Source organism: Rhinatrema bivittatum, chromosome 5, assembly GCF_901001135.1.
Source record: "Rhinatrema bivittatum chromosome 5, aRhiBiv1.1, whole genome shotgun sequence".
NCBI classification, from domain to species: domain Eukaryota; kingdom Metazoa; phylum Chordata; class Amphibia; order Gymnophiona; family Rhinatrematidae; genus Rhinatrema; species Rhinatrema bivittatum.
In genome coordinates, this window is record NC_042619.1 from 367756550 (window position 1) to 367772511 (window position 15962).

The 15962-nt window shown below is 44.3% G+C and overlaps 1 protein-coding gene across 3 annotated transcripts in view; it reads right to left on the reverse strand.

Moving 5' to 3' along the window:
* MGAT4A (alpha-1,3-mannosyl-glycoprotein 4-beta-N-acetylglucosaminyltransferase A) overlaps positions 1 to 15962 on the reverse strand; it is a 359679-nt gene that overhangs the window by 226478 nt on the left and 117239 nt on the right. For all 3 annotated transcript variants that reach the window (XM_029604768.1, XM_029604767.1, XM_029604769.1), the window contains exon 7: positions 6427 to 6502. In XM_029604768.1, the coding sequence (XP_029460628.1) occupies positions 6427 to 6502 (76 nt within the window). The remainder of the gene's footprint in view (positions 1 to 6426; positions 6503 to 15962) is intronic.

A 15962-nucleotide genomic window follows, 5' to 3' on the forward strand; every position in this document is an offset into this window, starting at 1 on the left:
GGCTCTAACAAAACAAGTGATGAAATCCAGGGAGGTGGTCAGCAGTGATAAGTTATTAACTTTGAATTGACTAGTAATGAGCTGCTTTGTACGGATTAGCATCATTCATGCATGCAAATCATGCAAAGCAGTTCATTGTAATAGGGGAGGGAATCTGGGCAGGGCCATGCAAAAAAACACATTTTGTATATCACGACAGTGCTCTATTGCACAATATATGCTGTTTAATACACATTAGAACACTATCACAGCTTGGATACTTTACCCAGCACAACTACTGACAGATGAGAGAAAAGCAGAAGCTATACCACAAGAAATAGCAAATGTTGCTTACCTGTAACAGGTGTTCTCACAGGACAGCAGGATGTTAGTCCTCACATATGGGTGACATCATCAGGATGGAGCCCAATCACGGAAAACTTCTGTCAAAGTTTCCAAAACTTTGACTGGCCCCTACTGGGCATGCCCAGCATGGCACTAACCCTGCAGCCAGCAGGGGTCCCCCTTCAGTCTTATTTGATAGCTACAGGCAGTGCCGAAAAAATAAAACAAAACGTTACGAACCCAACACTGCGGGGCGGCAGGCGGGTTTCGTGAGGACTAACATCCTGCTGTCCTGTGAGAACACCTGTTACAGGTAAGCAACATTTGCTTTCTCACAGGACAAGCAGGATAATAGTCCTCACATATGGGTGAGTACAGAGCTGAGGATGTCTGAACATGCACCAAATGTACCCAATGGCATGCAACAGGCACAACAACTGGGGTGGAATTTGGTAGAGGGCATCCTGAACCCCACCGGGCAGGCGGAAGGGTGTTGGTACATCACGTTGGAAATAGGTTACGCAGGACAGATTGGCTGAAGATGGAATCTTGTCTTCCGGCTTTGTCTAGGCAATAGTGGGCTGCGAAAGTGTGGAGAGAACTCCAGGTGGCAGCCCTGCAAATGTCAGGAAGCGGCACCGATCGTAGGTGTGCTACTGAAGTCGCCATGGCCCTCACAGAGTGTGCTTTAACACTGTCTTGAAAAGGAATGCCTGCTTGCTGATAGCCAAAAGATATGCAGTCTGCCAACCAGGAGGAGAGAGTCTGCTTACCCGCAGGTTGCCCTAGTTTCTTGGGATGGAAAGAGACGAATAACTGAGTGCTCTTCCTGTGGGAAACTGTACAGTCTAGGTAGAACGCTAGAGCCCGTTTACAGTCAAGGGTATGCAGAGCCTGTTCCCCTGGGTTGGAGTGGGGCCTGGGAAAAAGATAGATAGTATGATGAATTGATTAACGTGAAACTCCGAAACTACCAGGCAAAAACTTAGGGTGAGTGTGGAGTACCGCCCGGTCCTGCAGGAGTTTAGTGTAAGGCACTAAATAAACGCACTCTTTCCACAGCAGGACCCGCACAATGGAAGGCTCTACCTTCAGACCTCCGGAAAGAACCTTGCCCTATCGTCTTTAAAAAGAGACTCAAAACCTGGCTATTCGAACAAGCCTTCTACCCACACCAATAATCGTACTCTATATCTTTTCAAATTTATGCACCTTGGAACGTATCTACTGTATATTTAGCCAGATCCTATCGGAATACTACATTATTTATTGTATTGTATAAGTTATTTATAAGTTATTTATTGTAACTTCTTGTTCTTTAACCCCCAGTTACTTCATCCAAGTTTTTTTTCTCCTGTTCGATGTAATTGCACTCCGTCTTGCTTGTTTTAATGTTATAATGTAAACCGAATTGATATGTAACATTTGATACATGAATTTCGGTATATAAAAATGTTAAATAAATAAATAAATAAGGCGGATAGGTAACTAGGGCCTGTAACTCACTAACTCTGTGAGCTGAAGTGATAGCCAAAAGGAAAATCATTTTCCATGTGAGATATTTCAGGTCACAGGAGTGAAGAGGTTCGAAGGGTGGTTTCATGAGCCGCCCGAGAACCAGATTAAGGACCCAAGAAGGGGCCGGAGGACGTAAAGGTGGCTTGATATGGAGCAAGCCTTTAAAAAAACGTGATACGAGGGGTTTTACCGATATAGGGACATCCCCGACACCTTTATGGAAGGCAGCTACCACACTGACATGCATTCTGATGGAAGAGGTCTTTAGACCCGATTCTGACAAGTGCCAGAGATAGTCCAAAAACCTTGGGATTGGACAGGAAAAGGGATCAAGGGATTGTGAAGAACACCATGATGTGTACCTTTTCCATTTATAGGAATAAGATTTTCTTGTGGAAGGCTTTCAGGAAGCAATCAGGACACGAGAAACCGAATCTGAAAGGTTAAGTGGTTGAAGAATTAACCTTTCAACATCCATGCCGTCAGGGACAAGGCCTGAAGATTGGGATGGCGTAGACATCAGTCGTTCTGAGTGATCAGAAGCGGGTGCGTTCCCAAGGGAATGTGCCTGCAGATGGAGAGATCCTGGAGTATGGGAAACCACACTTGGCGTGGCCAGTGAGGTGCTATCAGGATCATGGTTCCTTTGTCCTGACGGAGCTTCACGAGAGTCTTCGAGAGAAGAGGAAGTGGAGGGAACGCATAAAGCAGACCGGCTGCCCAGGAGAGGGAGAATGTATCTCTGGGCTGAGAGCGCTCGCTGCAAATGAGGGAGCAGTAATTGTCCACCTTGCAGTTCTGAGGGGACGCAAAGAGGTCTATTTGGGGATGACCCCATTGCTGGAAGATGGAGCTCGCCACCGAGGGATTGAGAGACCACTTGTGTGGTTGAAGACACGACTCAAGCTTGTCTGCCAAGACATTGTGCACTCCCGGCAAGTAGGTGAGGTACATCGAGTAAGAGAACGTTTCCACCCAGATCTGTGCAGCTTCCTGACAGAAGGAAGGAGCCTGTGCCTCCCTGCTTGTAGATGTACCACATTGCCACCTGGTTGTCCGTCTGAATCATGATGACGTGATTTGATAGGCAATCCTGAAAAGCTCTGAGAGCATATCGCATCGCTCGAAGCTCCTGGAAATTTATCTGGTGTTTGGCTTCCTCTGGAGACCAAAATCCTTGTGACTGCAGATCGTTCACATGAGCTCCCCAGCCGAGGTTGGAAGCGTCGGTGGTGAGAATGAGTTGAGGATCTGGCAGGTGAAAAGGCAGTCCCTGGAGGAGATTGTTCTGATCTTTCCACCAGGTGAGAGACAGACGGAGTGCGTCGGTGATGTGGACAATGGTTGATAGAGGCTGAGTCACTTGAATCCATTGTGACCTCAAAGTCCAATGCATGACTCTCATGGCCAGGCGGGCCATTGGTGTGAGGTGGACTGAGGACGCCATGTCTCCGAGAAGGACAAGGAATTGTCTAGCTGTTGCTGTATACTGAGACTGCAACTGATGAGCGAGGGACACGAGGGTTTGCACTCGTTGTTGAGGTAGAAAGGCTTTTGCCTGTAAGGTGTCCAAGTCTGCCCCAATGAACGATAAGGTTTGAGATGTGACTAAATAGGATTTCTTGTAATTGACGAGAAATCCTAGAGAAATTAGAATGTGTAGGGTCAAATCTAGGGACGATCGAGTGGCTTGCTGGGTTGGGGCCTTGATTAACCAGTTGTCTAGAAAGGGACAGACGTGAACACTTTCTTTCCTGAGAAAGGCTGCGACAACCACGAGACATTTGGTAAAGACTCGTGGTGCCGATGCTAGGCCGAATGGAAGCACTCTGTATTGATAGTGCTTTGGGTCTACTAAAACCCTGAGATACTTGCGATGAGCTGGAGCTATCGCAATGTGGGTGTACGCGTCCTGGAGGTCCAGAGAGCAGAGCCAGTCTCCTCATTGTAGAAGAGGTAGAAGCAAGCCCAAGGATACCATCTTGAACTTTTCCCGCTGGAGATACTTGTTGAAGGCACGTAGGTCCAGAATTGGACGAAGCCCCCCGGATTTTTTGGGGATCAAAAAGTACCGGGAATAGAACCCTAGGCCTTGTTGTGAAAGAGGGATGGGTTCTATTGCTCTTAACTGGAGAAGAAGGGAAACCTCCTGCTCCAGAGGGACAGAGTGGTCGGTTACTCTCCACGCTTGTAGAAGTGGTGATTCCGGTGGAAGAGCAAGAAAGTTCAGGTGGTAACCCTGAGCAATGATTGCTAGCACCCATTGTGATTGATTGCCACATGCCGTGAAAGTGGCACAATCGACTTCCCACTGGTATGGCTGGCAGAGGGATCAGGCTGCTGCTCTCGAAGAGAACGTCAAAAACCTGAAGCAGGCCCTGGCTAGGGAGCTGCTTGTGGCTTTTGCTTCCGGGGCTGGCGGGGCTGAGATTTCTGATAAGGCCTCGTAACTTGGGACCTTGTTGGTGGAGGATAGTACTTCCTTGGGCGGAAGAATGACTTCTTAAAGTCCTTCTTGAAGGGCTGTCTAGAAGGGAAGTCAGAAGGTATCGATGAGAGCTGTTTGAGGGTCTCATGATGGTCCTTTAAATCAGCCACTATTTGCTGAATCTGTTCAACAAATAGATTATCTCCTATACAGGACAGGTCAGAGAGCCTGTTTTGTACTTCTGGGCGAAGGTCAGAAGACTTGAGCCAGGCCCAGCGTCTTGCCAAAATGGCAGTTGCAGACACTCTAGTGGAGGTGTCGAAGATATCGTAAGCTGTTCTTATCTCATGCTTTCCTGCCTCAAACCCCTTGTTGACAAGGGTTTGAAGATGTTCTTGAAATTGGTCAGGCAGGGTTTCAGAGAAGTCCTATATTTGCTTAAAAATGACCCTGTTGTATTGGTTCATATACAGCTGGTAAGAAGCAATCCTGGAGATAAGCATGGCCCCTTGGAACACTCGACGACCAATATTGTTGAAGAACTTGTGTTCCTTGACAGGAGGGGTAGAGGAGTGTCGTTTCGTCCTTTTTGCTTTCTTTTGAGCCGATTCCACTACAACTGAGTGGTGGTCAAGCTGAGATTTTTGAAAGCCAGGGGCTGACTGTACCAGATACGTAGTGTCAGCCTTTCTGTGTACTGGGGCAATGGATCCAGGGTTTTCCCAGTTCTTTTTGAGGAGGTCAAGAAGAACTTGATGAATGGGAATAGAAGTGATCACTTTAGGGGCATCCAGGAATTGGAGAAGCTCCATCATCTGGTGCCTATCATCTTGCTCCGTCTGAAGCTGGAAAGGGACCAATTCTGACATTTCCTTCACAAAATTAATGAAAGAGAGGTCCTCTGGAGGAGAACGCTTTCTACTTTCAGTAGGAGAGGGAGGTGAAGGTAAGTCATCGGTGTCTGTGGAAGTATCATCACCCCAGGTGTCATAAGGATCAGTAGGCTGACCTGTAGGACGAGAAGGGGATTGGATACCCGAAGGGCCCGGCTGAGGCTCCGAGAAAATCGAAGGAATCACTGGGGGCACCGTGGACGCCCTGGGTGGCATCGGTGCCGGCATTGAAGGTCTGAGACTTACGGTGCCGATGGCGATGTTTCTCCCTTCGATCCCCTCGATCTTGAGGGGGAGAAACGGGAGTCGATGGCCGTGAAGACGTCGATGGCGGGCGGTCACCGGACGGTTGTCGATGGTGGTGCGACTTCGACGGTGCCGGTTCAGATGACGTTGATGCGATGGACGGCGTCGGGGTGTGAGCACGGAAAAGGAGTCCCATCTTCTCCCTTCTGGCTTTGCGACCTTTTGGTGTCATTAGGGCACATTTGGTGCAAGTCAGGACATCATGCTCATGGCCTAAACACATTATACAGACTCTGTGAGGGTCTGTGATAGACTTGGTACGAGTACAGTCCGGGCACCGACGAAAACCCGACGCCATGGCCATAGAAAAAATCGAGCCGCAGTACGGTCAACGGCCAGTAGGCCGCGAGGGCCAAACTCGACTGTAATCGACGAAAAACGGTGAAAAACTTATCGGAGTACCGCGGCCTGAGAAAAGTCAGAGGAGGCACCCCTGTGGGGCAAAATAGTTTTAAATAAGTCCGTGAGGAAAATTCCTGTCAGGAATGTGTTCAGAGCTCCTAAACCGCGAGGCTACTGCTGCGCGGAAAAAAGACTGAAGGGGAACCCCTGCTGGCTGCAGGGTTAGTGCCATGCTGGGCATGCCCAGTAGGGGCCAGTCAAAGTTCTGGAAACTTTGACAGAAGTTTTCCATGATTGGGCTCCATCCTGATGATGTCACCCATATGTGAGGACTACCATCCTGCTTGTCCTGTGAGAAAAGCAAATAAGATTTGGAGGAATACAAGAAAAGCAACATAGTTCAACTGGGGATCCATAACTACCATAACAAAAACTGAACTATGAGCTGTAATTATGAAGATTTTGCGAAGCAATAAGGGTAAATATGTTTTGCATTAAACTTACAGCTTTATGAGTATATGTAAAATTGCAATGCTGCTAAACAAATTAAGATAACATAATAGGAGAAAAAAACTCTACATAACATGTCATTAATTTATATAGGACAGTGATTACCTGAATGTAATAAATACCCTTCCTCTGAGAATACATCATAAGAAAACAATAGTCCAAATTCTGTTTGGTCCGCCATCTGAAATGAAACACATGGCTGCAATCATAATATTGTGTGAAACAATATATTCTGTAGTTTATTTTCAGATACTTCCCATTTCAGTTCATGCAATAACTTATTTAGAAAAGCTTACAAATTGTACAGACAACATACTAAACACAAAAGCAGATGACAACTCAAAATTGATACTTGGTTTACTACCTAAAAACTATGACTACTGATATCGTTAAATCTATTCTCTGAAGAAGTGTTAGCGTGCTACACAAATGGACATAATATATTTCTGATAAAACATGTCTTTCAGAAAACATTACATATTTTTATAAACCTCTGTGTGTGCATGCTCCATGTTTCCAATATGCATACAGGTATTTTTCAGTGAAATTCATTTAGGTGTATTTTGTGTATGTCTCCAATGAAAAGAGTCCCCTGTTTCAAATTGCAAGCTATCATTTTCTTTCATGTTTAAACTGGATAATCTAAAAGCATTAACAATATATAAAGAGGAAAGGGATCATGACAGGATCTGTGGCAATGTATTTTTCTAATGTATTTGTAAATTTGTAAGTTGAGTTCACTCTGAGGAAAAGGGGGTTACTAGTGGTGAGCCGCAGTGATCAGCCCAGTTCTGTTTAACTTTTTTGTAAGTTATTAGGAAAGGTTTGCCTTTTTGCAGATGATACCAAAATTTGCAACAAATAAAACACCCTGGAAGGTGTGGAAAACATGAGGGATCTAGTGAAGCTTGAGAAATAATCTAGAGTCTGGCAGCTAAGATTTAATGCTATAAAATGCAGGGCCATTCATTTGAGTTGCAAAAACTCAAAGCAATACAGAGGTCGATATCCAAAAGCCACTTAGATGTATAAACGAAAAGTTAGAGGAGTCACGTGATGCAGTGAAGGGAACAGATGTGATTTCCCCTCCCAGCACTTGGCCTCTGCAGCTGGCACCATCCACACCCGCAAAATAATTATTTTTCAGCCTACCTACCCTCGCTGAACTACCTATACCATCAGCTCACTGTCTGCCTGGAAAATGACGTCTCGTCTTGCTAAAAAAGACAAAGAAAAGGACAGGCCCCGAATTCCCGATCAGCCGGCCATGTTGGAGATCAACCCGCCCGATTTGCCCTCCATGACAGCTTTAGCAGATATTAAAGCAGCGGCCACAGAGGCACTGGGACCTGAACTTAAAAATATTTGTACCAAATTATCCAAACTTTCCATCGCATTCGCGGGCTACGAAACTCGATTTGCTGAGGTAGAACGCATGTGTCTGATCTCCAAGATGGCCTCCTCGCCTCTCAGACGGACATCTCCCTTCTCAAAACCTCCTTGGCGAAGCAGGCCAAATGGCTGGAGGACTTGGAGAACCATTCGCACAGATCCAACCTGCGCTTTTTCTTGGTCTCCCCGAATCTTTAGAAGAAAAACCTCCCAACTTTCCTGGAAACCTAGCTATGTAAAGAATTGGGCCTCTCTCGCACACATGGTCCCTTGCGGGTTGAGCACACGCACCAACTTGGGCCAAAAAAGGTAAATGCCGCTCGCCCACGGGTGGTCATAGCAAAAATTTTTAATTTTGCACATAAGTGTGAGATTCTGCAAGTGATACGCACCGGAAAATCCCTAAGCTAAGACAACCATAAAATCCTGGTCTTCCAGGACTTTTCGGCAAATCTGGCAGCACAAAGATGCGCTATGGCCTCCTCCGCTCCAAACTGATTGCTGCAGGTCTATGGCCACTCTAGTTTACCCTGCCCGGCTTCAGGTCGCTACTTCGGAGGGCATTTGTTGATTCACCAATACTGAGGAAGTGCACAGCTTTCTGCATGCACACACACCACCGCTTTCGCCAGATATGGAGACATCGAGGCCCGAGACCCGATAGACCAGATCGGCACAGTCTAGTAAACTAACGCATCCTTTTTTTCCCCTGAGGTTTCAGCGGGGATATCTGACTTTATACAGTTCATCTTTTTTCTTCCTAGATCCTTACTTCGAACAGCGGTTGAGGATGAGGTAAGGTTGGGGGTGGGGGGCTGTTAGCAAGGTAGTGACTTCCAATTTCTTATTCTGGATGGACGGGGTAATTGGGGATAGGGGTGGGGGGATAGCTGGGGAGGAGGGAAAGAGGGCCACTGTTGTAGAATCATTGTTTCCACACTGTCTTTTTCTACTGCAAGAAGATCTTAGCACTTACTGGCCCATTGCTGCTGCCTCAGTTTGAAATGGGGGCCTGTGCTGGGAAGGCTCTCATTATAAATGTCGATATTAGGCTTCCATGTATTTTTTCTGATGATTTGAACACCTAGTCAAGGTACCCATATAATAACCTGGAATGTGTGTGTGATAAATTCTCCCATTAAGTGGTCCAAAATTCTCACCATTTTAAAAGAGGAAGTCTGGGAACTAGTATTCCTACAGGAGACATCTTAATGACATTAAACATAGGAACTTGTGCAGGAGTTGGGTGGGGGAAGTCCATTTTGCTTCGGCTTCTACTAAATCAGCTGGGGTGGCCATATTAATGAATAAGCAGCTACCCCTTAAGATTCGTAAAGAAATCAAGGATCCCCAAGGATGATACATTATTTTGGTCACTCATCTTCACAATTCTACTATTGTACTTTGCAATCTATATGCCCCCAACAACTACAATCCAGGTTTTTTCAGAAAGATCCACCACCTACTCCTCCCTTACATGGAACTTAAAGACGTCATTATTGTGGGGGGTGATTTTAATATCATTCGGGACCCCCAATTAGACAAATCCCAGGTGTCGCAGAGAGACATTTGTGCAGGCAAGGGCCCTTTACATTTAGAACAATCCCTCCATTTAGTAGACGCTTGGCGCATTCTTCATCCTATGGAAAAAGACTTTACTCATCTTTCCTGTGCCCACGCCACCTTATCCAGGTTGGACTATTTTTTAATCAGTAATCATATTTTTTTTTTTTAAAACTCAGTGACGCTGGCATTGACGATATTGTTAGAGACCATGATCTCGTATGGGTGGACTTACAGTTTTCCCACTCCCCACCCTTTCTTTCTCTGGCGTTTCCCATACTATCTACCAGATGATATGCAACTCCAAGAGCATCCCTTGGCAAAATGGATAGAGTACTCACACTTAAACCGCAAACATTCTACTAACCCCATTTTGTTTTGGTATACCGCTAAAGCGGTGATACGTGGAGACCATCTCCTACGTAGCTCATAGGCGAAAAATGCAGGATAAGCATCTCCTGGCACTAAGTGCACAAATGCAGCGCGCTAGGTGCCTGTTGGCTCACTCCAACACAAGTTCTAATAGGGAGAGTTATCTTTCTCTTCAAGGAGCCCTAAATTCTTTACTACACCAGTGTGCAAAAAAGAGCCTCCTCTACTATCAATACAAATTATATCAATTCAGTGATATATCTGGGAAACTAATGGCTAATTTGATTAGAGCTGCCATAAGAACATGCCATACTGGGTCAGACCAAGGGTCCATCAAGCCCAGCATCCTGTTTCCAACAGTGGCCAATCCAGGCCATAAGAACCTAGCAAGTACCCAGAAACTAAGTCTATTCCATGTTACCGTTGCTAGTAATAGCAGTGGCTATTTTCTAAGTCAACTTAATTAACAGCAGCTAATGGACTTCTCCTCCAAGAAATTATCCAATCCTTTTTTTTTTAACACAGCTATACTAACTGCACTAACCACATCCTCTGACAACAAATTCCAGAGTTTAATTGTGCTTTGAGTAAAAAAGAACTTTCTCCGATTAGTTGGTTAAAAGGGGAGGTGAAAGAAGCTATTTTAGCCAAAAGATCTTCATTGAAAAATTGGAAGGATCCAACAGAAGAAAATAGGATAAAGCATAAACGTTGGCAAGTTAAATGTAAGACATTGATAAGACAGGCTAAGAGAGAATTTGAAAAGAAGTTGGCTGTAGAGGCAAAAACTCACATACTAACTTCATGGAGTGCCCCCTAGTCTTTCTATTATCCAAAAGAGTAAATAACCGATTCGCATCTACCCGTTCTAGACCTCTCATGATTTTAAACACCTCTATCATATCCCCCCTCAGCCGTCTCTTCTCCAAGCTGAAAAGTCCTAACCTCTTTAGTCTTTCCTCATAGGGGAGCTGTTCCATTCCCCTTATTTTGGTAGCCCTTCTCTGTACCTTCTCCATCGCAATTATATCTTTTTTGAGATGCGGCGACCAGAATTGTACACAGTATTCAAGGTGCGGTCTCACCATGGAGCGATACAGAGGCATTATGACATTTTCCGTTTTATTCACCATTCCCTTTCTAATAATTCCCAATATTCTGTTTGCTTTTTTGACTGCCGCAGCACACTGAACCGATTGCAATGTGTTATCCACTATGCCACCTAGATCTCTTTCTTGGGTTGTAGCACCTAATATGGAACCAAACATTGTGTAATTAGAGCATGGGTTATTTTTCCCTATATGCAGCACCTTGCCCTTATCCACATTAAATTTCATCTGCCATTTGGATGCCCAATTTTCCAGTCTCACAAGGTCTTCCTGCAATTTATCACAATCTGCTTGTGATTTAACTACTCTGAACAATTTTGTGTCATCTGCAAATTTTATTATCTCACTCGTCGTATTTCTTTCCAGATCATTTCTAAATATATTGAAAAGTAAGGGTCCCAATACAGATCCCTGAGGCACTCCACTGTCCACTCCCTTCCACTGAGAAAATTGTCCATTTAATCCTACTCTCTGTTTCCTGTCTTTTAGCCAGTTTGCAATCCACGAAAGGACATTGCCACCTATCCCATGACTTTTTACTTTTCCTAGAAGCCTCTCATGAGGAACTTTGTCAAACGCCTTCTGAAAATCCAAGTATACTACATCTACCGGTTCACCCTTATCCACATGTTTATTAACTCCTTCAAAAAAGTGAAGCAGATTTGTGAGGCAAGACTTGCCCTGGGTAAAGCCATGCTGACTTTGTTCCATTAAACCATGTCTTTCTATATTTTCTGTGATTTTGATGTTTAGAACACTTTCCACTATTTTTCCTGGCACTGAAGTCAGGCTAACCGGTCTGTAATTTCCCAGATCTCCCTTGGAGCCCTTTTTAAATATGGGGGTTACATTAGCTATTCTCCCGTCTTCGGGTACAATGGATGATTTTAATGATAGGTTACAAATTTTTACTAATAGGTCTGAAATTTCATTTTTTAGTTCCTTCAGAACTCTGGGGTGTATACACAGCATCCTCTGTTCTGTTTCAGATTAAATGAAAAGTTATGTCTAAATGGCTACCTGGCGATACTGGAAGTTGTATGTAGCTAAATTATAGCCACATAATGAGTTATGCGGCTAGAATTTAGCCCCATTCCGGGGTGGGCGAGAAGCATTTCTGGGTGGAGCAGAGTTAGCTGCATAAGTCTGGAGTTAGCCACTTAACCTATGCTCTGGTTGGGCCATAGGGTTTCCCCCTAAAGTTAGCCGATTAGACATAATTGGCTAACTTTAAGATAGTCTGGTATATTCAGCGGTGCGACCACACAAAACAGGAATGGGTACATATCGGATGATGTTAAGGTGGCCAAACATATACGATAAGGTGATGACAAAAGTCAGAAGGATGCTAAGGTGCACAGGCAGAAGAATGGCAAGCAGGAAAGGTGATATTGCCTCTGTATAAGTCTTTGATGAGACCTCATTTGGGGCACTGTGTACAATTATAGAGACTGCACCTTCAAAAGGATATAAACTGAACAGAATCATTTCTGAAGGCAGCTACTAAAATGGTCAACAGTCTTCATCATAATACATATGAGGAAAGACTGAATAATTTAAATATGTATACCCTGGAGAAAAAGAGAAATATGAGAGAGACATTCAAATACTTCCAAGGAATAAATGCACAGGAGATGGGCCTTTTTAACAGAAAGAAAGCTATGGAACAAGGGATAATGGGATGAGATTGAAAGAGGGTAGATTCAGAAGTAATCTAAGAAAATATTTACTGAAAGAGTGGTGGATGCATGGAACAACCTCCCTATGGAAGGTGAGAGGTCAGGACTGAAGTCAAGAGAGCAAGGGACAAACACTGAGAATTTTCAATGAGGAATGAACTATAAAGCTGAGCAGGAGTTTTGAATGAGCAGGCTGGATGGGTCATAAGGTCTCTATCTGCTGTCAGATTCTATTTCTTTATTTCTAAGTGGTTAGAAAGGGAAAAAACACTTGTGGACTATATAAAAAAAAAAAACAAAGGTGGGAGAGACGTTGGATCACTTAGTGCATATGACTTCCTGAAAATGCAAAACAAACAGGTGGCCATAGACAATGTTTTTCAATTGGATTGATGGTACAATTGCCAGTTTTCTTGTTTGGATGAGAAATCATCCTTTTTGAAATAGCAGATTATCTCCATAAGGGTTTTCTGAGAAGGTTCTCTGGAAGCCAGACTAGGGTTGTGGAAGTGAAGAAATAGAAAGATAATAACAGCTTAATCAACAGCACAATGATATTGCACTATGATTTGCATAAATAGTCAAGTCTGTTGAAATGTTAAAGTATATATGTTAACAACCATATGAACCGATTTTTATTTTTTTTTGAAACACTGTTAAACACTGTAACTTTGTAAACCGTTGTGATGGCGAAACTGAACGACGGTATATAAAACTAGATAAATAAATAAAATAAAAAATGTAAAGATAGACCAATATGTTAAAAGTCAGCATTAAGTTTTGTTTCTCTCTTCTGAGCTCAATTTACAAGAAATCATATGATTTACAAGAATCCAGTCTTTTTAGTATATATGAAATAAAATTATAATGCCAACCAGCTCAAAAATGTTAGGCAAACTAATGCATTTATATGTAAGTTTTTGGGTACTTGCCAGGTTCCTATGGCCTGGATTGGCCACTGTTGGAAACAGGATGCTGGGCTTGATGGACCCTTGGTCTGACCCAGTATGGCATGTTCTTATGTAAGTTAGAGATGGTAACGTATTTAACTGAGTGTAACAGCTCAGAGGAACTGAGTGTAACAGCTCAGAGGAACTGAGTTGGGGTTTATTCTACATATGGGAAACTGTACTGCTCCTATTATGAGATATCTTGTAATAAGACTAAAGATTTTTCTCTTATTGGCTGTTGGTATTCAATGTTTACTAGCACTCCTTACAACTCAAGACAGCATCAGTTCCTTACTCAGCTGGGAGAGCAGTTGATCTATGGAATGATGAAAGGAAGACTACAAAGTATTAATAAAAGCAAGTTTGCTTACCGTAAATGATGTTTCCGTAGATAGCGGGATGAATTAGCCATGCTGTCTGGGAAGCATCGCGACCCAAAGTAGGCGGAGTTTCCTCAGTGGGTGTCAGAGCTTTTACTCTGTGCGGCTGCACGGTGACCTTCCCGCGCGATTCCCTCTTCTTCCCAGTTTCTTTGTAGCCAAGCGAGAGGTAATATAAAAACCATGTGTCCTTTGGGGGACTGTCTAGGGTGGAGGGAGACATCGCATGGCTAAGTCATCCTGCTATCTACCAAATCACCATTTACGGTAAGCAAACATGCTTTTTCCCGTCGATAGCAGGGCTGAATTAGCCATGCTGCCTGGGAGTCCCAAGCTCCTGGGTTGTGTCCATTTTGTATGTCCTTGAAGGCTAGGACAGCAACCCATAGAATAGTAGACAGTCTCATCTGTTTTGAAGAGTTGACAAGACTGCTGTGCCCAGCGCTGCATCAGAGATCGCTTGTTGTTGTAGACAATAGTGGGATGTGAAGGTATGGATGGACAACCAAGTTGCTACTTTGCAGATATCCAGTAATGGAACTTTGTTCAAGTGGGCAACTGATGCCGCAGTGGTGCGTATTTGGTGCACCTGAGGCTTCTTGGGAAGTTTGATTGATTGTTTGTTGTAACAAAATAGAATGCACTGTGATAATCAGCTGGCGATTATTCTCTTAGAGACTGGTTGTCCAGGATCATTTGGATTAAAGGAAATGAAGAGCTAAGAAGGTCTCGTAGTAGACCGAGTCCTTTGTTTATAGTAAGCCAGAGCATGTTTACAGTCCAGTGAGTGTAGTCGTTTCTCGCGATCATTGGAATGTGGCTTTGGCATGAAAATTGATAGAGTGATTGTTTGATTGATGTGGAAAGGGGAGACCACCTTAGGAAGGAAGGTGGGGTGAGGACAAAGGGTAACTTTGTCATGGTAGAATTCCAAATAAGGAGAGTAGTGAACTAAGGCCTGTAACTCACTGACTCGTCTGGCTAATGTGATGACCACTAGGAATACTGTTTTCCATGTTAGGTATTTTATGTGACTGGTGTCTAATGGTTCAAAGGGGGGTAAGCATCAGCTGCTCCAATACTATGTTCAGGTCCCATGGTATGGGAGACTTCATCACAGGTGGCCAGAGGCGGAGCATGCCCTTCATGAACCTGGAGATCAGAGGATGGTTCGAGATCGGAAGGCCATTATGAGAATTATGAAAAGCTGCAATAGCACTGATATGCACTCGAACTGATGTAGTAGCCAAACCTGCTTGGTAAAGTGTATGAAGATACTCTAGTAGCTGTATGGCGGTGGATAAGAAGGGATCAAGGTTTTGGGGTTTACACAAGTCTGATAGAGGTGCCATTTGCCAGCATAATTACACTTGGTTGAAGGCTTTCTAGATGCAATGAGGATATCTTCTACTTGTGAAGGGAGGCCTAGGTGGTTCAATACTTGCCGTTCAATCTCCACGCTGTGAGATGTAGGGATTGATGCATTGGATGGAGTAGGGAGCCTCCTTCCTGTGTTAGCAGCTGCGGATGATCCTCCAGTGGTATTGGTGGGCGTATGGAAAGTCTCATGAGATACACATACCATGGTTGTCTTGGCCATGCCGGAGCTATGAGGATCATGTCCGCTATGTCCTGAATTCATTTTTTAATTGTTCTTGATATTAGCGGAATGGGAGGGTAGGCATACAGTAAGCCTGTCGTCCACGGGATGAAGAAGGCATCCGGGGCGTATCGAAGTTTGCTGGGGTAGATTGAGCAAAAAAATCTGTCTTTGACAGTTTGCTGCCGTGGCGAAGACATAGATTGTTGGGAAGCCCCACTGATGGAAAATGGTGAGGGCCACCTTTGGATTTAAAGTCCATTTGTGTGGGTGAAAACTCTGCTAAGGCGGTCCGCCGTTACATTGTCCAGACCTGGAAGGTAAGTGGCCTGGAGGGATACCTGGGCGGCAATCACCCACTGGAGTATTCAAATCACTTCTCGACATGGGGTCCATGAACCAGACCCTCCTTCCTTGTTTATGTAGAACATGGCTACCTGGTTGTCCATGTACACCATTAAAAGTTTTCCTTGGACTTGAGAAGAGAAGGTTGGAAGTGCTTTCAAGATTGCTCTTAGCTCTAGGAGACTGATTTGGTACGTGGATTCTTGAGACCAAAGCCCCTGAGTCTTTATGTCTCCGAGATGGGCACCACA